Here is a 26,137-nt window from a genome sequence, read left to right on the forward strand (position 1 = left end):
CCCGAGCTGCTGGCAGGCGGCTGGAAGGTGCCTGGAGGTTGTTGAGAAGCATCTTGGGTTCCAAGTGCCCTTCTTTCTACTCATCCCTAGGCAACTGCTGTTTGTCAGTCTTGGGATCAGGATAAGGCTGGAAAGCCCACTCCTCCAACCTTGTCCTGTTCTTCCTGTTCTTTCTTCTCGTCATCCCTTTCTGTATTTCCGCTATCCTTGTATGTGAGGGAGTGAAAAACTAACTTTTCCTCTTGTTTATCCAATAACTTGTTGCTAAATTGCTGGACCAAATTCTGCTGCGTATGGCACCTCTTCAATAAATATACTCCTGCTTTTGGCTCATGCTTTCTGTTAAGAAAATTGAGTAAACTTCTACCTTTGTGGCATGTAGAAACAGAGGTTTAGCTGTGGTAAGTTGCCATAATAGCTGTTGATTGATATTTCTGTCCTTGCTGGCTGGCCGTGACTCACCTCAAAGGCTTGCTCATATTCTCAGATTCTGCCATTTGAGAATATCTGGGCTGGCTAATAAAATAAATTGCTTGAACTGCTGCCTTCCTTTAGATGTACACATGAACAAGGACACATGCATAGCCACGGTAACGCAGAACAGGCATGGTACAGAAAGTGATAATGGTGGGTGCCTGACTACAGCACAGGAGGGATGTAAAAAACTTGGTTTTGAAAATGATCAAAATAAATGAGCATCCTGCCCAAATCAGCAACCTACAAGGGTGATACTTTGGTATTGTGTGTCCAGATATGTGTGTGCATAAGGAAGCTGTTTGGAAGGAGGTATGTTCCATTTCAGTTTTCCAGTTTGTCCCAGATGTGGTTGTGCTAGCAAACAGACGAGGGAGTGGGTAGCATGTCACTTCATGCCCAGTTACTGTGAGCGCAGAATGGGGCTGGTGGGTATCGGTCAAGCATTGTGGAGGAGCTCGTTAGGTCTGTTCCTTCCCAGGAGTGCTGTGTTGCAGCTCGAACAGATTATTTATTGGTAATGTGGGGATCTTTTGATGGATGCTTAGTACTGATGAGAGCTCGTGCTTGCAAAAATGAGTTCAGGGATGATCTGGCCCTACATACCTGCAAAAACATGACCATGTGACATTTAAGTGTCACATAACACTTCACAAACTTATTACAAGTCTGTTTTGTTGATTATATTATTTTTCTGTGTGAGTCACTAAGAAGTCATGGTTATTTTGTGTGGAAAAGTAGTTGCAGGGGAAGAGTTTTTATTTTCACATTTTAAAAAGCCTAACTTTAAGGTTCCACCACTTAACAAAGGTTAGTTTCTCATCCCTTCTAAATGCATTAGGGACCAAAATTAAACAAACTGAAATATTAAATTATTTACTTTATCACTGTTGTTAACTAGACCACAGAAATCATGAGTAGTACTAACAACTTTTGGACACAAGATTTGCCAGCTGATTTGTGGATGGTTCACAGCCTGGGGAGACATTTAGGGGTTTGCTCTGTTTGTTGCATATTTAACTTACTATTTGGCATCTCAGTGTTTCATAGGTAAACAAGAAGTACCTTGGGGAATTACATCTGCAAACTTCCAATAGCAGATAAATATGCTTTTTAAATTATTGCATGAAGAATGGATTAATAAATTGCATTATTATCATATTCTCTATGGCCATGACAGTATATTAATTCCATTTGCCTTAACTGAGGAGGACACTGTCAAATGCACACTGAAAAGAAAAGGATAAAGTGAACTACAGGGCAGGCTGAGATTTTATATATGCTGCTCTCCTGATGACATCATTAAGATGCTGTTGCTGTTGTATGCATTTAACAAGTGTAATGTTTCCATAAAGGGAATGGGGAGGCGGTTGGTTAAAACACTGTGTGGTTTGGGGATGTTCAAGGGTGAAAAGATCTTGGAATCATCCCCAGTGATTTCAGGCTGCGGAAGCTGGAATAGAAATAAATACATAAACTGGAGACAGCTAAAGAGTAATTCCAGAAATGATTGGCCAACTAAAGCCTTGCTAGGTCCATTGCTGAAGAAACCAGTAAGAGTAAAAAGTGAAGTAAACAGTAAAGTAAAAAGAAATCTGATCTGTAAGCGCATCAGGCAAAATGTTGATTAGCAGTACAGAGCTTATAGTCATATTTTGGATTGTACTAGTTACTCAGATAACCACAAGTTTAGTGGCAGAAGCAAATGCAGTTGGTTTTACTTTTGCTTTATATATGTATATATGCACACACTTAAAATATACATACAATTTATTGTAGGGTTCAGAAATTTATTTGATGTAGTCAGGCACTGGAAAACAAGTGACAAGTTGGAAATTAACAGAGTTACATCAGTGTTAATGTAACTAAGAAATCACCAAGTCAGACTGCCACAACTGCAGTGGCAGTTTCCCCTACTAGAAAAACTGTTAAATCATAAAGAGTGACGTGATGTTTCTATTGGCTGGATTTATTGCATAGTTTTCAGTTGTCCTGCTCAAATGTGGTTTTCTGTGTATTGAGTGTGGTGGTGGTGTGGATTTATTATTATGATAAAAGAGAATCTCTCTGAATTACCACGTCAGCCGTAGCATGTGGAGGAGCATCATCAGTTTATATGGGAAAAGCAACACGGCTGCAGCTCTGTCTGCACTGACACTGGCTGCAGGCCCAGAGGAGCCGTGGTTGTTTCGGTGCAAGTTGTGCTCTTCCAAGACCGTAACAGTCAGATGAGAAAAGTGCCTTATCTCTGGTAGCAAAAGGAGGGGAGCGCCCCAGCTGTGGCAGTCAGGTGAGCATAGACTGTACCCTCCTAAGAGCCACAGAAATTAAATTCAGGCAACTAATAAATCCGTTAGCTGCCTTTGTGGCCTGAAAGGTGAGGGATTGTAAAATGGTTTTGGGTCCAATAAGAATATTGCACTCTCCACTGCATGCATAATGAAGCAAATTCCAGCTGTGTTTAACTCCAGGGAAGTGTGGTGTTAGTTTAAAGGAAACTATAAATTTCCTTCCTCTCCATTTGTCATTTTTCCTGGACTGTGCATTTCCAGTTTAGAACTACATGAGAACTCAAAAAGGGCAACCTGATGTTGTACTGAGAAACTAAGAGGTACCAGATCTCTTTATTGAAGTTGCGAAGTCTAGAAACCAGCAAAAGAAAGAAGAGTAAAAGCATCACCCTTCATGCCGAGTAACGAAACTAAATTCCCCTCCTTCTGACTTGAAGGAGCTGTGCTGCCTGAAGAACGTGGAACTCGCACTGACATGAATAACCTGTACTGTCTGTCAGCCATAACAGATTTTCTGTAAACCTCACTCAAATGTAAATGAGTTGCATTATTTGTCTTCCTTTATAAAAAATACTGGTTGGTCAGTCATAACCAAGACTCCTTTTGAGGAATGGTACCTTAGATGCATTTGCTCGTTTTCTCATTAAGGCTGACTCCAAGACAATATGGTTAACTTCAGAAGGGTGGTACTTTCTCTCTTGGCACAAATGACCTTTTAGCCTGCTTCTTCCTGCTAAGTCTTCACAGATTCCCTCTGAAACTGTTCATCGATTGGAAACCTGTTCATTTGCAGGTTAAGTGCAAGCGTTCTTTGGTCCCCACGTCATATAATTTAGATATTCACAGCTGATCATGCTAGGGGTCACATGTGTTGCCAGGTGTGCAGCTGTCATTCAAAGAAGCTTTGACGTCAGTCCAGTAGGGAATCTGCGTGAAAACTCAGGTATTTGGAGGTGTTTGAAGAGTAAGTGAAACTCCGTTACCTTCCTGCTTTTACAGTCCATGACTAGTAACAGGTCTATGGAAGTTCTGCTGATGGAGGGGGGGTGTTGGGTGGAAGGCCACAATGACCCACTGCTTGCCCTGAGCACTGTATGGCTGCGGAGCTGGCAGAGAGTATCTGCGGTGTCAGGCCTCGCCATCTGCACACAGTAAGGGAGGGAGACTTGCTGGTCCCCGCCCTGTGTACGACAGAGCCGAGGAAGAGGATGTAGCCTCTAGCGCCTAGGGAGATCCAGGCCTACTATGTTTTAAGCTTAATGCTGAGGTCTTGACACCTTTGTTGGAGGCCTCATAACGGGCTATGATGGATAAAATGCATTGGAAGAACAGACAAACATTTTCAAAGATTATGTTCTGGTATTACCTAGCTTTAATGCATTTTTTTGGTCTTTTTACAATGCAACTCTGTTTCAAATTGTGATAAAAATTGAAATATGTGGGATTAGGGCTTCCTAGCTTTTTTCTTTTTTTTTTTTTTCAGTTCGGTGGTATATTGTACAATATTCCATATTGTGTTGGCCTTCGTGATTTATGCATAAGTTGGACAAAGATTGCTTTGTATATCATACAGTTTAGTAAAAAACTTAAGCACTCTGCTAAGAACTTTAATGTAGGTCGACCAGGGATATGTTCTGAACAATCTCGTTGCTTCCTTCACTAAGAACACAGTTTATTTTCGTCGTTTTCTCCTAACCTTACTTTGCAAGGTGGGAACGGTTTTATGTACTGACACATAACTGTGGTAACCATCCTAACCCATGTATACATGTGCTTTTGTGATGTGCTTTGATGTACCTGCATTCTAGGGTTTGGGCAATATGTTTTCAGTGTTACTTTCAAGGTAACTGTTAGGTTTGCAGTGGATCTGTTGTCTCAGGGTTATTATTTCCTTCCAGTGGTTATTTTCCCCTTAATCCATCTTCTTTATTGTTTGTGTAGTGCACTGAAAATATTCCTCCTCCTGTAAAAGTGTACTGCTATTTCTTCTGCAGGTAAAAACGCAACGCAAAATCGTGGTCTACACCAGAGATCAGTGTGTGCTGCTGTCCCAGCCCTGCTGCTGATGGGCGCTCTCGGGGCAGCAGTATTTCTTACTCCTCCAGGCCTTACATGTCCCAGAGAAGAGTAATGCATTATGAGTTTCCTATGCTTATCTAAGCATAAAAAAAAATATCTTTCAGGTGATACGAAGAAGTAGCGATGAGGAAAAGTTGCTGTGCTTGGTACGTCAGCGTGCAGGACACCACTGTCAAACCGCTGTCATCGTGATTCTCATACTGGCCTGGGAAGGGATCCCTCATCTCCTGGCTGATACGCTGTACAAAGAACTGACTCAGAGTCTCAGAAAATACGGCTGTCCCACCAGCCGTAGATGTGCGTTGAACGAAGAGTAAGTTACTTTAATAGTAAATGATTGTTGTGTTCCCTTTTGAATGTTCTGCAGTACATAACCAGACAATTCAATAGTTCAACTAATAAAATAAGCATACAAAAGCTCATTTAAAACTACAAACCACTAGGTGTCATTTCAGTGTAAAACTTAGTTCCTGGCTTTTCCTAGAGACCAGGCTCTAAGCAATGCTCATACACACTACATCAGGGAAAGGGCTGTCAACGGACTCCTCTCCCGAGTTTGCGCATGCTGCCCAAAGACAGTCAGCATGCCCTTCCACACGTGGCTGTGCTAAGGAGCTGCTAGGAAGGTGATATGTGACTGCTTTTACATGAATGAGAGATTGAAAACTCAAAACTAGGATCTTCCTCTCCATGCCTCTGAGAAGAATTTAGTTTAACTGACTAGATGATATATTGCAACTGAGGCTCTGGGGCAGTGCTGGCTTTGTGCTGATTTTTGTGTAGCCCACATTTAACAGACTCTGATAGCTGTACAGTGACCAGAATCATTAGGTAGGAATAGACCTCTGAGATCATAAAGTCCAACTGTTGACCCAACACTACCATGCCCACTAAACCATATCCCGAAGTGCCACATCTACACGTTTTTTGAACACCTCAAGGGATGGTGACTCTACCACTTCCCTGAGCAGCCTCTTCCAGTGTTTGTCCACTTTCAGTAAAGAAATGTTTCCTAATGTCCAATCTAAACCTCCCCTGGTGCAACTTGAGGCTGTTTCCCCTTGTTCTATGGCTTGTTACCTGGGAGAAGAGACTGACTCCCACTCACCACAACCTCCTTTCAGGTAGCTGTACAGGACAATAAGGTCTCCCCTCAGCCTCCTCCAGACTCAACAACCCCAGTTCCCTCAGCTACTCCTCATAAGACCTGTTCTCCAGGCCCTTCACCAGCTCTGTTGCCCTTCTCTGGAGCTGCTCCAGCACCTCGATGGCTTTGTAGTGAGGGGCCCAAAACTGCACACAGCATTCGCGGTGTGGCCTCACCAGTGCTGAGTACAGGGGCACGATCACCTCCCTACTCCTGCTGCCAACACTATTTCCGGTACAGCCCAGGATGCTGTTGGCCACCTGGGCACGCTGCTGGCTCATGTTCAGCCGGCTGTCGACCAGCACCCCCGGGTCCTTTTCCACCAGGCAGCTTTCCAGCCACTCATCCCCAAGCCTGTAGCGCTGTGTGGGGTTGTTGTGACCCACGTGCTGGACCTGGCACTTGGTCTTGTTGAACCTCACACAACTGGCCTTGGCCCATCGATCCAGACCAGTCCCAATACTGAGCCCTGGAGGACACCACTTGTGACCAGCCACCAGCTGGTTTTAACTCCATTCACCACCACTCTCTCTGCTCGGCTGTCCAGCCATTTTTTAACCCAGCTTACAGTGCACCTGTCTAGGCTATGCACCACCAGCTTTCTTAGGAGAACGCTGTGGGAGGCAGTGCCAAAGGCTTTACTAAAATCCAGGTTGATGACATCCACAGCTTTTCCCTCATTGACTAGGCGGGTCACATGTTCACAGAAGGAAATAAGGCTGGTTAAGCAGGACCTGAGTCCCTGCTTGTCCTGCACCTGCCATGTGAGCACCCTCAAGATGAACCGCTCCATAACCTTCACTGACACCGAGGTCAGGCTGACAGGCCTGTAGTTGCCCGGATCCTCCTGGCCCGTCTTGTAGATGGATGTCACGCTGACAAGCCTCCAGTTGTCTGGGACCTCCACTGTTGTCCAGGACTTCTGATAAATGATGGAGAGTGGTTTGGCCAGCTCCTCCGCCAGCTCCCTCAGTACTCTCTGGTGGATCCCATCTGGCCCCATAGATTTGTGGATGTCCAGGTGGCAAAGCAGGTCTTCAACTGCTTCTTCCTGAATTACACGGGGTTTATTCTGCTCTTGAACCCTGTCTTCTGGGTCAGGGGGCTGATTACCTTGTGAATTGCTTGTCTGCCTATTAAAGGCCAAGGCAAAGAAGGCATTAAGTACCTCAGCCTTTTCCTCATCCTTGGTGACAGTGTTCCCCTCCGCATAACTCTTATGTTCTTAACAGCTGGGCTGAGTACAGTTGCTCCACTTTGAAAGTCAGATCAATTTGGAGCTAATGGTACTGCCGCACATAACAAAATAATTATTGGATTTGGGGGTAACCTTTAATAGTAGTGGTATTTTCTTGGATAAAGAAATTATCCAACTGGAGAAGTCAAAGTGAAAGCAACGTGTATATTTATATAGCTATAACTGAGTGTTATGCATTTCCCAGAAGTGGGACTTCAGGGAGCTGAGACTGTCTTTATAGGGAAAAAAGACAGTCCTCTGCAAGTGAATTTTCCTTAACAGAAAAGATCTGGTTAAACCATATGTGTTAGAAATTCCTATGTTGTTATGCTATGTATTATAAAAGAAGTAGCAAATAGCATTGACCTAAAAACCCAACAACAACAACCAAACCAACCAAACAAACGAAAAAAAAGAGCTGAGTTGACGTGTCTTTATTTCCTTTCGTAGTCGTACTTGTGCATGTCAAGGACTTGATCCAGAAACTTGTGGAGCATCATTCTCATTTGGCTGTTCATGGAGTATGTATTTCAATGGCTGTAAATTTGCCAGAAGCAAAAACCCCAGGAAGTTTAGGCTTCTCACTGATGACCCTAAACAAGTAAGATTTATTTTATTTATTTCATTATGGGTTTTTTTCCTCTAAATACTTTGATGATTTTCAGGAGTAGAAATTAATTCTATGGATATAGCCACCCCTCCTCTCTCACACATGTATGCATTGCTTATCACACAGGCACCCAACTAAATGTTTTGTACCTCTAGTATTTATAATTTTCCCACTGTACGAAAGCTCAGTGTTGTTTACTAGGTATTTAAATACCCTAAAATTATCTTTGAATGCTTCTCTGTGCAGATATTTAGCTCCACTGTATGAAACGTTAACTCTTTGTAAGTATAAAATACAGCTGCAGGTTTTTTGAAGTGCCAAGCCTGCACGTCAGAGATTCAGTCCTTTTACCTTGTCACAGAAAGATTTGTGCCTTGGGCTGCACTGCTTTCACGCTCTCTGACTGGCTGACAACCTGCTCTTCTATTTGCCACCTAGAACAAACCGGTTCTTCTGCCAACAGCCTGTTTTTTAAGCACACTTGAAGGAATGATGCAGTGAAACAATACTGCAGTTGCTGCTTGTGAGTGCTAGTGATGACATAGAGCTGAGATAGCACAGAAAATACAATGATGGATTATGTGAACCAACGAACCTCTAAAAAAAACCAACCCACAAACAAAAAAACAGATTTGTTTTTTACATTGGAAATATTTTCATGAAGAAGGAATAAAAATGTTGTAAACTGATAACTGCTGCCTGATGAATGTACATTCCTCAGGGTAATCCCAAAGTGCCTTTTGTTCTGACTGCAGATGTCTCTAACCTCACTTCCCTGTGGAACTCCTAGCTAAAGGTGTCATGCCTTTACTGGCACATCTGGCATGCTTTGAGAGACAGACGCTATAGGGCAGTCAGTTACCCAGTTCTCCATTTGGGTTACCGTGACGATAATCTTTCTTGCTCCTTAACTCTAGTGCTGGCAGCTACAGAAAAGACCTAGCTGGTTGAAGTCCAGACAGAAGGAGAGGTATTCTTGCATTTTTTGTGTACAGTGTACACATGCGTATGAACACACTACGTGAAAAATCAGTTGTTTCTGGAAGGGACAAACAGGTCTGTCTTTGATCAGAATATGCTGTACGAGACTGCAGGCTGTTGGTGGCATCACTTCCTCTGAGCTGTGAAATGGCCACCCTGAGCTCCATTCGGACACTTAGTCAGGCACAACGGCATTCACAGCAGCATCTAGAAATGGTACCCCACTCAGGAGAGCCATCTGGCATGGCCTGTTCGCTCAACAGGTAACCTGCAGGTTTTTGGAGGGGAACGCCTTCTACCGCAGGGTAAAAGCAGTTGCCCGAAAGCGAAGATTACTTAACCAGGTCATTTTCTAGATGTGTGATCTAAAAGTTCATTCCTTTCTTTCCCCTTTTCCACATTAAGTTGTTTTAAAGCCTCTTTGGATTCTGCAGCTGAGAGGGGATGCGGGTTGCACAGCACACGGGTGCTCCGTAGCCGTGTGTGCCTGCGAGGGAAGCACGTGCACCCCTAGGCTACCCCTGTGCAAAAGCCTCCAGCTGCAGGCCACAGTGGTGCTCGGGCAGTTGCAGTGTGTGTGCAGGTTGTCAGTGCATCTCAAAGAAGTGAAATTCCTGGTAAATAATTTTTCTTTTAATTTGGTTTTGTCATTAATTTTTCTAGCAGATACTTCTTTTAGCTAAATATTGGATATTGATGATTTTGCAGATGACATAAAGCTAGGATGTATAGCAAATTAAGAAGAAGATAGTTCGAAGTCCAGAGATATTTGGATCATTTCAGGCACTGGATGGAGTGAGATGAGGTTAAGGGTGTAGTATACCTAGGTAAGAATAGCACATAGGACAGATAATTAAGAATGCGTTACTTCAGTGCAGTTCAGAAAAGCCTGTGGTAACGATCAATTAGTTAATACGCTGGCTGTAGTATGAGTTAAAGTATGATATCATTTGGTGACTTAACACCGCATTGAAAAATGTGAAGTACGCTTATATGTTTATATACATTGGTGTTTACAATATATGGTGTTAAATGTTTTGGGTTTTTTTAAAAAACAAAATGAAATATGCTGTTATTTTTTGCCACTATACAGCGTGCAAAACTGAAGCTGCAGGTGTCTATGAAAGCCTGGCCCTTGGAGGAAAACAAAGTAGGGAGTATGTCACCACCCTTTTCTTTCCCAGTTCCTTGGTGATTTTCCTGGAAAAGTAAAAATTTAGGAAAAGAACTTGGGGGTTGTTTCTTTAAACAGCTTTAATGTTACACTGTCATAGAAGCCCACCTAGCTGGTTCCATGTTTGTATGGCTTACCCCAAGGAAAGGAATATTACTTCCTACTCCAGTAGATATTTCCATAAAGGCCTGAGTTTTGCACCTTCAAAGAACAAAATAGTTATCAAATGTTTCTAATAAGAGTTCTGGTGCAATGATAGAAATGTACCTCTTCCCCTAAGAGCTGGAATTAATGTTAAATGCTTTTGGGAGTCACTCATACGATTAAAAGAAAGAGACGACGGAAACCTAGGATTCTTTTAGCAGGGCTGTATTGGCGTAATTAAGGCCACATAAGCAAAACACTAAAAGAAGACCTGGGGTTCCACCTCCACTCAGCACGCAGTATAGTTTTTCTCTTCTGGATATTACTTCTCTATTTTGTGTGGAACACACCTCCTTCATTGACTTTCTTATGTATTGGAAGGGGGGAAGGATGCAGAAATTGGTTCCTTGTGTGTTGAGTGTCTTTGCCCTAGCAGATACCCTCTATTGTTATTTGGTTGACTTATATTTAACAATTTCAGTGTTTTACTCATGCAAAAGTAGGTTTATTTGTGATTGGTGACAAAAGGCAGCAAAACAGAAGTCAGATGAATAAAATAGAAGGCAGAGGTGGACTTTCTTAGCTTCACTGACTTGTCAGGCGTCTTTAAAACTGGATTAGATTCTTCTAAAGCAAACTGCAGCGCTCTGAATGTTGCCTTTCTCTACAGGAGGAACTTCTTGAAAATAATTTGCAAACTTTAGCTACTGACGTGGCTCCAGTTTATAAAAAGCTTGCTCCTGAAGCCTTCCAGAACCAGGTAGGTCTGTGACATTCAACTAGTAAACAGGCAGTATAATTGGAAAACAGGACGAAAACCCACAGTATGTTCATGGTTTGGAAGCCACAGACGTCACCAATGTGGTGAATCCCTGTGCTTACTTACAGAGATTGCTTCATTTGGCTGGTTTTCAAGCACTGCACCTTTTTTATTTCAACTGGTGGTTAAGTTGTGCCCTGAGCTGTGCACATGTAAAAGGCTTAGAGCTAATACTGTAAATAAAACTTTTTTATTATTTAAAGGCATTTTGACTCTGACCAAGTCGGTTATCTTGATGACATCCAGTCGTAAGTTTTGCATGTTTCACAGGAAAAGCCACGCTTTCCGATCCTTCTGACTGGCTGCATTTCAGTCACAGGTGCAGTTGTGGCTCACGGCGTTCCAAATTGCTCACTTTCAGCCCCAAGTACCTGTAGTTTATTTTGATTTTATAGGTGGAAAATGAGCACATGGGCCCAGACTGTCGGCTTGGATCCAAGGATGGTAGGCCTTTCTCGGGGGTAACAGCGTGCATAGATTTCTGTGCCCATGCCCATAAGGACACGCATAACATGCACAATGGAAGCACTGTGGTACGTACAGAGGATTTTCTCATTTGTATTGTTTACTGCTGTGACCACTGTGTACTTTAAAGTGTGGCTCAATTTAGTGGGTACGTTTGCATGCAGTTTTTTAAGGTGTTACGAAATCAACAGCGTGTTGCCAATTATAAATTCCCGTGTTATTTGTGTATATTTATTACTGGTTTATGGAGGACACAAGTTCATCTTATTACAGAACAGGTCAAGAAATACCCGAATTCTTTTACCATGCCCAGGCCCTTTGGGGAGGACAGATAAGCTATTCACAGTAGAGGCTTGATGTTCAAATGCAAACAGTTGTCTGACCTGTAGAGGAAGAGCTAATCCATACTGATGAATTATTACTTTACCTCCCCCAGGCTCAGTTCTCATCAAATGCCCTTTTTCTTGCACTGTGCACTTACCAGGCTTCATGTTGGTATAGTTACTAGTCAGAAAGTAGAGAGCATGATGCCATGGTGGAGTGAGGTGGCTCTTGTGATCTTCAAATCTCAGTATGAAAGGGAAACCCACACCATTTGGTGTGGTCATTGCACCAAATACCTTGCTAGATTGCTGGTGAGAAAATCAGTTGGGAATTACTCGATTAAGTGATCTTTTAGAAATTGAGAGCCTAGTCTTGGAAGAAAGACAAGCTCAAAGGAGAAAAGATAAAATAAAACTGGCCATCTGTTTTTTTAGTAGTTAGAGCGTTGCAGTGCTCTACATAGCTAGGACGCCTTCTTTTCCATCAGCCGAGGTAACACTCAAGAAAAACTCCTCTGTCAAAAGATGCATATCTGGAAAAAAAAATATCTAAAATCTCTGCCTACTCTAGAAATGGTGGGGTTTAGAATTTGAAACTGAAAGTTGAATTATTACGTTGCTGTGATTCAATAAAATGATGCATTTACACATACACTTAACATTTAGTGTTTGTATGTAACAGCAATGAAATGACTGGCACAATTGTTTAATATTAATTGTGTACTTGTGTGTTGGGCAAACGTCCATTGAGTATGGAAGCAGGTCTCAGAATTCAGCAGGAATGCCAGTCCTGAACAGACTAATATTTTTGCCCAGCATCGAATGCCACTTATACGCGGACATTGTGTGAGAGAGTGCTGGAAGTGTACTTTGCAAAATGTTAGTAAGATGCTATGAGTAAGGTTGTGTGTAAGTACAGTCAGTTCAAAGCTTCTGAAGCATAGGAATTTGAACCTCCTAAAGGCTCCAAATTTGGCAATGAGACTTCCTTTTTGTGACAAACTGCATGGTATGCTTTTTAATGAAATTAAAGTATTCCGAAAATAATACTTTATTAAGCACTACATTGCCTCTTAACTTAGAGACAAAATGAAATGGAAGCTGCGTCTGCTACTCATTCTGCCATATTGGATCCCAGAAAAGTCGTAAGTGACGGCCAGAGGCGGCTGGAGGGACAATTGGCCCTTTTTGTGAGGAATGTATTGGGGAGTAGTTCTACGAATGTTTTTATCTGTAACCATCTGATGTTAGTTCAGCTTCAGATTATCCTTGCTGGTGTTGATACTTTATTTCTGTGGATTGTACGTGGTGTGCCTGCAAGTAATTCCAAATGTAAAGCAGCATGGAAAGTTACGACCTGTGCAAGGTCACTGTATAGGCCAGAACTTATCATTGCCTTTCTGTCAAGTTCTGCCAAATTTTCTAAGTCTTGCAGGACATTATCAAATCATTATAACTGCTGAAAACTATGCCTTGGAATCTGATTTTCATCAGATAGCTCACTCATACAAGTAACTATTGCATACCTGATATTCTCTTTATTTAGACTTCATACCTCTGTATTTTAATATACTTGCAACAAAGGGCTAAATATAAATAGGAAATAGTTGTAAGTATTAACACTCAATTTATATACTTGAATTGGGGCACTGGGAAGGTGAATTAGAGTTCAGAGTTACCCACCATCTACATGGAGCCCCCACAGCGAGAAGATGCAGGGGTGATTCTCAGGGCACAGAGTTTGCTGCCCATTAGCCTGTGGAGGTATATGGTGACAGTGGTACGTGATGGAAGCTTAAAGCTGAAACTGTTGTTGTTTTGCAAACAGGGTGATAGGACGTGCTGAGCTTCCTTCAATCTAAATCAGTTTGATGATGATCAAAATTCGTGTTGTTAATTTTGGCTTATAACCACAACTGGTAATAACACAGGAAAACTAGTGGTAAAATACAAAAAGGAATTGCATGGAGTTTACTGTGTACGTGAAGGAATATACTGTCTGATGAGCTGCCAATAATGATTTCCTTGCTCTGTCTCTGCCAGAATGTCAGAAGACCAGTCTTGTATTTTTCTGGGTACACGTGTTTTGATGATCAGCTGCATTATTTGTGTGTGACTCTGAAAGTAAATGAGGCTGTCATTTCTGTTAGCAGTGGGGGAAGAACATCTTGGAAATGTCTTCTGTAGATACAAGCTAGAATAGTACATCAAACTTAGACAAATTGAGGATTAGGATTACCAGGGGAGATTTGATTTGCTGATCATCTTTCCTGGCTAGCAGAATCACACCCTGAATTTAGCAGAGCTGCTTTTTGGTAGAAAAGCTAAAAATAGAAATGAATATTCCCTGTTTGCTTTTTAGTAGAATTAAAACACTTGGCAGCTCTACAGAGGTGTAAACTAACGCGTTTATCTGATTTATCTGAAAGAAACACAAGTACTTTCTGCCTACAAATTGAGTTTTTCAAGAACCTTCAAGTCAATAAATACACCATCCATTTTTACTGAGACACTTGTGTCATCTTTTAATGTTCTCCCAAGGGCCACTGATGGACGTTCCAACTGCAGTGTTAGGGTGCACTGTTCTTTGTGGATACAAAGCTAGTCCATAAATGAGCAACACGCAGATAAAAGCTTTATAGTTATTAATGGAGTCTGTGAAATGTAAGTATTTTTGTTTCTTCATTGGATTAGCTGCAAAAGATCACGTTCTTCATACCTGCGTGAGTCCATTTAAATCACTGACATCCGGGGTTTACAGTGACTGGGACGAAATGATTAATGAAGACCTCACCAGTTCTGTAGCACGTATATGGGTGGTTCTCATCCTATGGGGCACGTTGCCCTTTTCACTGGAGTTGAGGAAGGAGGGAGGGAGACCAGCTGCCATTATGTGTGGTCATTGGGGCCACACAGTCTGTGGCAGGCACCGTGGAAGAAGGGGAGGAAGATAATCTATGCTTCAAGGGCAGCTACAATATAAAGTTTATTATTGGCAGCAGGACTAAGTTGTGTCAATCAGCAATCTGTCAACAAACTGTTTCAGATTTATTTAAAAAAAAAAAATCCCCTGCTCTTCCAATAACCTACTGTATTTCTGCCGTTCTAGCTCATCAGGTCATTGCATATAGGCCCAGGGGTTTGCAATAAATGACGGAATGTCTCTGTGACTGGTTAGACTACCTTCTGGACCACGCCCACGGCTTGCTTTCTGAGCTGCAGGACTACTAGATGTGCTTAAATCGGTACGGGAGAAAAGATAAACCCCACAGGGCCGTAAAGGAAGGGTTTTGTTACTGTTATTTCTGTTGTGAAAACGGAGAAACATCGGAAGTTCCCAAACAGCAATTTGTGCGCCATAAGGCGTTACAGTGTTCCGTACAGAAATGCTGTCTGATGACATTTCCTCTGCGTGTGTGGGTGGTGGTCAAAAAGAATATACGTCTGGGGTTCCCTTCTTTGACTCTCAGACTTACACACGCTAACTCAGGGTCTAAAAGGCCAATAAAATGCCACAATTTGTCTCGGCTGTAAAGGAAAAGCAGCGTTGTCCATATTTGTAGCAGTAAGCAACGATGCCGCAGCACCTCAGAGTCCCAAATGGCACCCACGCTGCCTTCCATCTGCAGAGGGGACAGGAGCATAGGAAACTTGATTCCATCTTTCAAGTTTAGAAAGGCTGTTTGACTGCTTTGCCGAAACTGGAATTTGAAACATCTGTTCTTACGACATAGTGGAAAAGGCTACATCATACCTACCTGCGAAGTTCAAGAGGACAAAGGCAGATGAAAGCATTGGGAACAGTCTGGAGATCTGTGGAGGGAATTTTATTGAGTTCATCGGTGCATTTTAAGTTTAAAATAAATAAAACCAAAGTTTTATGAATATGCAAGTTTCCACATGACATCGCTAAACCCAGAATAGGTAATGGTTTTGATCACCAAGCACACTGGAAACCTAAACAAACTACTTGGCCAACGTTTTCTTTGGCTTTTGAGCATCCTGGATGATTTAGCTGCATGTTCTGGAAAAAGTATTTAGAGCAGCAGGTTATGCAGCTTCACTGTGTACATGGGCTTTAACGGAGTCCATGATTTTTTCATGTTCGGGTTTAATTTTGGTCCATTTGCAGCGCAGTATCAGTACCAATGGAAAACATTACTTTTAATTTCTCAGCGATAGCTTCCCTTTAAGTTTCTTAATGGAAAATTTTGCACAGATTTCAATATTAGAGTGGCTTTTGAAACAAGTTTCTCATTTGGTGGATTACTCTGCTTCAGCTGTAAATAGCTAGCTTATCTCTAAGGCCTTAATTTATAGCTGGTTTCCCCATAACATTAACTTTTCAGTTATCCACTTGCCATTGTGTCCTTCCTCTCATATATATTATGGGGGACGCTGACCTGGAATTTTTACTGTATTATATTTGCTGTCACGGTATTTAGGCTGTAGGTGTACTGGTCTTCAGGTTTTTAACATCATTTTTAATGTACATGAATTTCTTAATTTTATATATTCTAACTCAGTATTTAATATATCATGAGAGTTGGAGTTGACTGTACGTTCAGCTTAGTTCTGGCAATGTATCACAGCCCTCATCGTCTTTAGTTCCTCGAAACAGTTCTTTGGCTTTCCTGTTCTGAAGGGGGTGTTGGCTTTGTGATAGTGACAGATACTCATTTTTCCTTAAAATAGGTTTTTCTTCAACAAATACGAGCTTTGATTTTTGTCTCTGCCTGTATGCTCCCCCTGGGCTAGGCATTGTGAAAACGTAGAGCTAATCTACCTTTGTCTAATTGTAAGTCAGATGAAAGATGATTAATACATTTTTTAAGAGTAAGTCTTTCTATGGAAAAGAATAAATCTAACAAATGTACAAGGTCAGTTTTCCATGAAAGTGTCTGGTGAAATGCATGAAAATTTAGAACTGTAAATTGGATGAGGGTCTCAATTTTCAAAATAAGCAGGACTGTGGATTGAATCTCCTTCAAGATTCAGACATTTTTTGGACTAGCGCATGAGTCCAGGCACAGGCTGGACAGAACATTTTAAAAGATGAGTGAGATTCACGTGATTTCTGATGAGAACAAGTGGGAGCTAGGACCCTCCGTGCTTGTTTTATTACTGCTCTTGTTTCTAATTTGGAAGGGGAGGGTGTCCTGGGCTTTCTAAGAACACAAGTCATATGTAATTCTGCTCTCTGTGTGTCCTACCCTCTTTCACCCTTCTTGAATAACTTGGAATCTGCTGTCAAATTCCAACCAGATTTCACTGAACTTTGCAGAAACTGAATTGTCTTCGGAGATTTTAACCTCTTGTTCCAAGTTGTGAAATTCCGCTGCTGAGCGGGGGAGGCGGATCCAGGTCCGCTCCTCCACTGAGACAGCGGCAGGGTCCTCATGGCCGCGGGTCAACCCGCAGGGTAGCTGGGCGGCACCGAGCTTCAGCTGGGCCCTGCTGCCGGTGGCTGACGCCCAGCGGAGGTGGGAGTGGGGATAATGGTGCTGGGGTTGGGCATGTGGGCGCGTGGGGATGGAGAAGTCCGTAGGGAACCAGGCGTCATTCGCTGCTCATGGAACAACTTGTTGTTTTTTCTAAATCTTCCTCATAGTCCAAAGGCTGCCCAGTAGAGGTAAGTACGCATGGAGTAAGCACATCAGTAAATGCTACTCATCAGCTTCTAATCGCCCCTTCACTTTGCCTTCTTAAGAGCCCTTCTCTCAATCCTTTCCAAGTGCCACCTGAAAAGCGCTTCTCCTGTGTCTGCCCCTCAAATTTCCTCCTTTTGCTGCTCTGCAACTGTCAAGCTTTGCATATAGCTATTTATAGAGCCCTAACCACCACCTTATTGATTTAGGATTTTTAGTTTGTGACTCTGTAATTTTATTACTCTGGAAATAATTGTGTGTGATGCCTTTATGTGACAGCTGTGCTATGAAATAAGAAAAGTTTGGGTTTTTTCCCCCCTAAATAATAATACTATTCTCTGGAATGTTAGGTATGGTGACAGGATTCTGGGAAATTGGATTAACTGTTTATGACGGGCATCATGTTCAGCCTGCACAATGATGGAATGATAACATTTCCATTTCGGGAGTATCATCTCATCCTTGGATGGCACTCAGATTCCTCTGTGTGTGTAGTTAGTAACTCCCTGTGAAATAGTAGCTTACCTAAGCCATGATATTAATGCATGGCTTTCTAGCGATGTCGTGTGTTGTTGTGAAAAGCAGTAGTCTCTTACGAGTGTGATCAATGAAACTACAAATGGCGTGACTATTTGTACACTTGCTGATACGTGTCAAACTGTCGCCATCCCTTGGCAAGCACCAAATGAAACCAGGAACCACACTGGTTAACTTCTGTTGGGGTGAAGGGTTAGTATGAATAGTGGCCGGAACTCTACAAGTGCTAAAAATGATAAGTACTGCAAATGTTCAGCAGTGATTCAGAAAAATTATGAGAAAAGTGTTGCAATAAGTTTGAATATTTATCCACATTTCTGATGTGCCCTTATCAAACCGGATCTAGTCAGCATTCACCTCTGGGCTCCAGTATCTCACAACACATAATTTAATAAGAGAGAGTAGGTCAGTGGCTGAAGAGAAACCAAACATTTGCAGGGTCTTGGGACTTCATTACAGCAGGCAGTCAGGGTTGGGGAAGGGTGTTAATTTAGGGAAGCGAGTATAAAGGGAGAAGGGAGGGAGTTAGAGCTGAGGTTTGCTAAAAGTATAGAGCAGTATGAGTAACTGCTTGGGTTTTTTCATTTGCCAAAAGAAAAAAAAAAACAACGAAACACTTCCCATGACATCAAAACATCTTCAATCCAAAAATACTTTGTTTTTTCATATTTTGTAGTCTTTTAAAATTGATCTGAACATGAAGTATGTGTAAAAAAAAAAAACCCAAAAATCTGAATGCTTAGGCATTTACAGTATATTTACAGCTCAGATTATTTACTAAGGTTGGCATACATTTGTGGGTAGTGTAAGTTCAGCCAAAGTTTCATTTTTCCTGTCTGAGACATGTGCCTTGATCTTATTCTTCAAGTACCAATAATTTTTCTGCATCATCATAAATCAAACAAAATATTTGTCAGATGATTGCATGTGAAAGACTCGTAGCATTGAGGCTATAAAATATGAGAAGACAATGAAGTATAAGGCGACTGCTTAAATATTTGAATAACTTTTGTATTTTATGTACGTGGTTGTATGTGTAAATGTCCCTGTTCTTGCCAGGTCTGTACATTAACGAAGGAAGATAACCGGAGAGTGGGTGTGATTCCAAGTGATGAACAGCTCCATGTGTTACCTCTTTACAAAATCTCACAAACAGATGAATTTGGCACTGAAGAGGGACTGGAAGCGAAGATAAAAGCCGGAGCCATACAGGTGCTCACAGCTTTTCCCAGAGAAGTACGAATGTTAGCTGAGCCTCTCAGAGCTACAAAGAAAAAGAAACCAGACACAAGGAGGACCCCGGCTGAAAAGCAGACGTTAATAGATAAAAAATACTCAACACCAGTAAAGCTGAAAACTGAAACCCCGGAAAATCTTGGCAACACTTTGCATTGTTTAGGTGAGTGGTGCTTATGAAATTCTCCCAGTCTTTTCTGATACTGTATTGCCTCTTGCCCATCAGAGGAGAAGGAAAAGCCCCTTAATACTCTGTTGTGGAAAATACTTGTATATTCTCTGGTTTAGGGGTTAATGAGCAAGTCATTGTAGTCAATATTCTCTCTTGGCACAGGAAAAAAAAAAACAGGTGATTGCCCACAAATAAGTTTGTGGTGGTGTGTGAGCACCAGCGAAGTATTTGCAAGTACCCTTATTCTAATAAATAACGGCAGTAAGATCATCTTGAAATACTATTGTAGGAATGTTTATCTAAGTAACCGATACGAATTTGTATCATTTGAAAGTACAAGGACCATTACCCACTTCCTATGGCTTTCTCAGAATCCCAGCTGATGATAATTTCCTGTCAATGGCATGGATACTACTACAAAGCAAGAGATTTGCCAAAAAGCCCCAGGTTTTGTTAAATAAGACAGTGCTTCTCAAAGTGTTCCTTGAAATATTATTAGCAAGGGCCGGAGAGGTGGGATCTGTCAGCAGCTAGGTAAAAGGTACACCATGTTTGTTCTCTTACAAGCGGGTTACTGTGGCCAGTCTTCTGCTACAGTACATCTTTGTGCAAGAGAATCGTGCTTTGGCTGAGCTGCACGGAGGCAGTTTTGATTAACGCTGTTGTGCCTGGGGTCACATTTCAGACCAGTGCTTCAGAGGATAGAACTACTTTATGGGGCTTTGCAGTCATGAGATGTAGAAAAGACAGAAGAGGTGAAGGAAGCCATGGACTTTGATTCTGTGATTAGAGGGGGACAAATAAATAAAAGGAATTAAACATAGCCTGTCTACCTTTTAAGAAGAAGAGAGGAAGATTAGCCAAGCTGCTATAGTTTTGGATTTTATTTCATTAGAGACATCCAGATACATGTAGTAAATTTAAGGGGAGGAATAAAAACTGAACATATTTAGAAGAACATCTGCATTTTAGGGGGATAAAATTAAAAACAAAAATCCGTTTGACAGATTTTCGTAATTCGCACTCAGCACCCTGCTTTGTCTCAGTAGAGGAGTCAGGGCAACCAACAACTGTCACGTATAGTAAGATGGAATAAGAACAAGAAAAGCAGCATTAATGACACCCCTAGGTAATTAGACACATGTGCAGTTAATCTACATGCAAGTTTGGGGGAGGCAGTCCAGGCTTTGAAATACATATAAAAGGACTCCTAAGGCTGAGGATGATGTCCAACAATAACTCCGAAGCAATGATTAGTAACTTCCATCGTGCTCGGGGTAGACTGGAAGGCCTGGAATCACTGAAGGGCTCTGGTTTGGGAATGAATTCTGAAATTGTCTGATCTCACTGGAACATTGTTTTGAAACACTGAAATAGAGTTATGAACTGCCCACCTGTACATGACGTTGTACTTCCAAATAGGGAAGGCTTCGATACCTGAAAACCATGCCTTTAACAAGTGGTACGATTGATCCAGAGTTTTGTCATACGCTTTGGGAACATAGAACTTTATTCCTCAAACATGCAAAAATAATAAAATAACTGTGTAAACAAGCCAACTTACATAATTCATTTGGACTTGAAGTATTTTGGTAATATTTTTCAGCAGCCCTTTTAAATAAGTCACTGATAGAGGAAGAAATACTTTTATGAGTGAGAAAGTTGTTCAGAGATGGAAGAATAAGAATGTGAATAGAAATACTTAGTTTCTGTCATAAAAGTGCATTTTTTTTGTCATGGAAGTTTCAATAGTGGAATCCCTCAAAATAGATGTTAACACTGTAATCCCCAAGAGTGGCAATGGCACATACTGCTGCAGTTGGCAGTGTGAACAACTCTGAAGAGGCTTTGCTGACTGTCTGGCAGCGGCAGAGGAGGTTCAGGTTTGCAAAGGGCAAGGTGTTGTGCTCTGAATGGGATCAGTAACTTGAAGCATTTCTGCACATCGTTGACGTGTTGAGTGATACAGGACAATGGCTGGGTAAAGACCTCAGCACACCTCTGCTGCCCTGCCCCTAACCCACAGTGAAATGCAAAGATCTGTGAACTACGGATTTAGACTACTGCAGTGTTGTACTTGTATGTACAGGGTTTTGTGGTTATAGGGGATCAGTCATTGGTTGGTTCTTTCCATTCTGCCAGTGGCAGGTATCATTTTAGTCCTGAGGAATGGAAAATTTTAGTCTAACTGAGATTGTTAGGCTTAATATGAAAAAATCAAAGGGCCTGTGAGACAGATAAGTTGGAACTAGACTATCCAGTAGTCACTGCTGATGGTAAACTAGCGGAAACAATTGATTATTTAAATCAGGATCCTCTCACATTACTAGTGGCATTCAATTCTGGTCAAACCATTTAAACATAAAGCAAAAGACAAAAGACTGAAAAAAAATTAAAAAAAAAATCTTACTAGGGAAAGAAAAAAAATACTGACTGTAGTTTTAGGTAAGCAGTGAGTCAAGTACTGCTAAAGGTACGTTAAGCAAGTCAGATACTACTATTAAATTTTCTCCTAATGTAAGAACAAAAGAGTCCTTAGCTACATTTCAACTGTGAAGGAAAAGGTATTGATAGATGTCTGTGTAATTTAAAGTACTTGATTTACTAATGAGGACAAGAGTTTAGAGTATTGGTTTGGCTTTTTAAATGTTATATAGAATATGGAGAAAGTCTAGTTAGCTGAGATGAGATAACGGTGGTATACACTGTCAGTCAGGCTTTCAGCCGTGTGAGGCTACCGCTCTTTGGAGCAGCCTGGGCGGATCATGAAGGAGTCGCATGGCTGGCTCTGCCATGTTGCCCATTACATAGGTGTAGTAAGTTCTTTTGAAAAAGACCTGGCTGCCATTTCAGAGCCATTGCAGCGTCCCCCAGCTGGACAGCCTGGAAGGCTTGGGAGACTCTTCTAACCTGCACGTCTTCACCACATAGAGAACTGGCAATTGAAAAGGGATCAGAGAGGACTCTCCTGTCCTCTTTGCTGTCTTTACCTGGCGGCAGAGACAGTGGTGAGGAGAACCTTCTGAGTGCTGAAGACAGATTAAGTCCACTTGGTAGAGCATGTGCATGTGAAGACTTGGTTTGAATCTCGAATGTGCCAAGTCCTTTGTAGAAAGGCTGCATATTAAATAGGGTGCACTTCTCGTGCACCACTTGCCAACAGCAAGCAGCACAACTGCTAATTTTACATTTGTGCTAATGCTGAGAGCCTTTGAAGTCCTAAATTATTATGAAATATATATTAAAGATAGAGACCTTACATCCTTCCTTGTATCGTCCTGTCATTTAACCACGTTATTCTGAACAAATAAACTTTACAGGCAGAAAGGTTATTTCTCCATAAATACCTAGCAATCCTTCTTGGCCTATTGGATAGAACAGGAGATGAACCACTAACTCAGAGACGGTTTCTCAGCTGGCCACAGCGGAGTAGTGGCCACTTCAGCCAGCAGTTCCCAGTGGAGGTACACCGGAATCTGTTTGAACAGGAGGTATTCCTGGGGAGCAATGCCACCTTATCTGAACCATTACTGATTTCCCTCTACCCATGTATTTGAATGAACTTCTCTTAATCTCTGCTACTTTCCCCCACAGAGCAATTAGCTTCTGGCAAGAGATGGGGAATTTGCTGGACACACGGCCGTTTTGAGAGTGCTGTGGGTTGTTAAAACTTATTTTCAGAGAACGTAGGTCTCTCTTCAGAAATGATGGAAAGTGCAATTCTCAAATGCTGTGTTTCAGATCTCTTGGGGGAAGGCCTTCGTCTGGGGTGTGTTCTTAATTAAATTAAATGCTTGGAGTTTGATTTCGTAGAAAAGGTTTTTAAAGAGTTACTGCGGTTTCCTTATGTCCCCCCACAACTTCAGTATTTGCATACTAACTATTGTGTCCGTAATTTATCCCACTTTGCCTTTTCTGCATTCCTATTGAAAGAATGTTCTTTAATCCATCACTATGTATAAATTATTAGAAAACAGAATAGAAGAAAGAATAGTTCTTCTATATTCAGTAAAGCAATTAAACATTCTGTGTGTTTATGGAATAAAGAAGAAACACTGACAGAGATGGGTTTTATGAGAACATGTGAGAGCTCTCTTTGGGGTGCCAGTTTGCCAGCAAAACGCATGTAAAGCAATTTCAGGGCATGATGCGAAGCCCGTCAAGGTCGATGGAATTCTTTCACATTACTCCAGTGGACTCTGGATTGAATTTATCCATGACGAGAATGAGTCATTTGAGGAGACTGTTCCACAAACGAGCACGACTGTAGGGTGCCAGGACTAGAAATTGATTAGAAAGCTGACATAAATTGAACAAGTATACCTCCACAAAGGTCTGAAATAGTTAATGTGTGGCAATTAGATGGAAGACAGCCAGATCACGTGGTGCAGCTTTATAAGGATGGGTTTACCTGAGTATGTTGCCAGAGACTTTTTTTTTTAAAGGAAATTTCTGAGTAGGTACTTGCTAATGCACGAATCCTTGTAATTCAGTAACTTTTTTGCTGTGATGGACAAGCTCTATAAACACGCTTTTTCCTTCGATCATAATGTGTGGCTAAGGCAGCCAAGGATTTTGATTGTTTTGATTGAAGCTTAGTTTCAAAAAGACTAAATTTCATCAGTTACGTAAAATCTTCTACACAGTGTTTCCTGCTGGCCTGGGCAGTGTTGAAGGCCAGCAGTGAGCTGCTGGGAAGCACTTGTGTAGAAATGGGCTGTGTGCATCGGGACTGAGTGGTTCTTTCATTTTATCTGTTTATGTTATTCATCCCTCTGTGAAATACCTCTCTATTTTATATACCAGCAATCTGACTGGAAAAAGTTAAGGCATTAATTCAGCAGGGTGGTTATGTGTGTATTTAACGGTCATAGAGATGTTCCTAAGAAGCTAAAAATAACCGTTTTGAAAAACCTGTAGCCATCACGTGTATCTTTCATATTAGAAAGCAAGTATGAAAATATTATAAAAGGTGTATTTTATTAATTGAGAAAAAGTACTTACACTTTGATGTGCGTTTTTTTTAGGGAACAAAACAGAGGCTTTAAAACCTGGAATAAAAATGGAGACTTCCGATCACCTCTATGCCATGAAACATACTTCAAACACTACTAAAAATTGCTCTTTATTGAAACAGTACACGGCTTCCTCCCCTTTCAAGGTGGATAGTTTACATCCTTATTCATCTTTAGCACATAAGCCTGGCATAACAGCAGTGACTAATATTCAACAAGATTTTTCAGTTCCCTACGGGTATTTTGAATGCAGTAGTAAGCAACCTCACGTGACACCGTATGTTAATTGTAAGAACTTTGATGTGTCGGTCAAAGATTATACTGGAATTTTGCTGAATGATAAGATGAATGGTGTGCCACCGATTCTTCCAGAGGTCACTGCTCCAGGCCCCCCAGCCCATAAAGACCCCCTGCCGACTATACTTGAACATCAGCCAGACAAACAGAATTGTCAGCTGCAGTTAGACAGTTCTCCCTCTTCACAGATGATCAGCTCTTGTGACTTGTCAGTACCGCTAAGCTCTCCGGCAAAGGATGCAGTCGGAAACGAAGCTGACTGTTCCCATGGATGCCCAACAGAAGAGGGCATCTCCCAACGAGAACAGACGTGTGATTTTGACTGTGCTGATGAAAAGCAAAACAGTGCACTGGGACAACCGACTGATTCTGAAGAAAAAGCTGAGGAAATGTGGTCAGACAGCGAGCACAATTTTTTGGATGATGACATCGGCGGGGTTGCTGTGGCACCTTCTCATGGTTCTATCTTAATTGAATGTGCAAGACGTGAACTCCATGCTACCACGCCTATTAAAAAACCCAACCGCAATCATCCCACGAGAATTTCTTTAGTTTTCTACCAACACAAAAATTTAAATGAGCCAAAACATGGTTTAGCCATGTGGGAAGCAAAGATGGCTGAGAGGGCAAAAGAAAAAGAAAAAGAAGCAGAAAGATTAGGAACAGAGAACACCGAACTAAATTCTAGCAGCAGGAAAACAAAGCAAACAAGTGAAAACAGAGATATTTTTTATGAAGACAATGAGTTCAACCAAATTCCATCACGCAGAGCATTAACAGTAACTAAGGATAACGTAATAACAGTATCTTCTTATGCCCTTACACGCGTTGCAGGGCCTTACAACCATTGGGCATAGGTTCGCTATCGGATGCCTCCTCTTGGTGCAGTGTTACACAGTGTTTCTTTAAGGTGCTGTTAAAGAACAAGTCTCGTGTCGTTTACTATTTGCTCATCTCAACCATTTTAAGGCTGAGGTAAAAAAAGGGGGGGGATTTCTTCTTAAACTGTGACTTTAACATTTGGTGGTGCTCAAGCACATTTTAAGCAAAAAAAAAAAAAAAAAGTTGTATAGTTTTAATACATTCTAAAAAAGATTTTGTTTAGGTTATTAACCTTGATTGAATCATTCAGTTTATTACCTTTAGGAATTTATATTTTGGTGCTTTAAATCAAGTCTGTTTACTACAAAAATCATTTATAGGGATTTTAACAGGTTCACATTTTATGGTGTTAAATCAAGTTATACAGTACTAGCTCTACACAGCTCTTGGTGCTTAACCACATCAAACAGTTAAAAATAAATAAGCTGAATTATTACTTCATGGTGCCATTGCTTTAACAACTTCCAACCATTGCTATATAGTCCAAATTACAGAGAAATCTTTTAGAAAACCAATGATTTTTTTTCTCTAGAGTTGTCATTAGGTATGAGATGAAGTTATTGGTAACGATGGCTGGAAGTTGTTTTTAAGCTGTAAATATATAT

General features: G+C 41.4%; 1 protein-coding gene across 1 annotated transcript in view; it reads left to right on the forward strand.

Moving 5' to 3' along the window:
* The window catches only part of TET1 (tet methylcytosine dioxygenase 1), a 62,582-nt gene extending 37,075 nt beyond the window's left edge, over positions 1-25,507 (forward strand). The window contains exons 6-11 of the mRNA XM_086466698.1: positions 4,949-5,157; positions 7,679-7,829; positions 10,808-10,897; positions 11,353-11,490; positions 18,990-19,329; positions 24,366-25,507. Coding sequence (XP_086322824.1) covers positions 4,949-5,157; positions 7,679-7,829; positions 10,808-10,897; positions 11,353-11,490; positions 18,990-19,329; positions 24,366-25,507 — 2,070 coding nt within the window. The remainder of the gene's footprint in view (positions 1-4,948; positions 5,158-7,678; positions 7,830-10,807; positions 10,898-11,352; positions 11,491-18,989; positions 19,330-24,365) is intronic.
* The last annotated feature ends 630 nt before the right edge of the window (positions 25,508-26,137 follow it).

The sequence above is a fragment of the Leptosomus discolor genome, chromosome 6, assembly GCF_034619465.1.
Source record: "Leptosomus discolor isolate bLepDis1 chromosome 6, bLepDis1.hap2, whole genome shotgun sequence".
Lineage (NCBI taxonomy): Eukaryota > Metazoa > Chordata > Aves > Leptosomiformes > Leptosomidae > Leptosomus > Leptosomus discolor.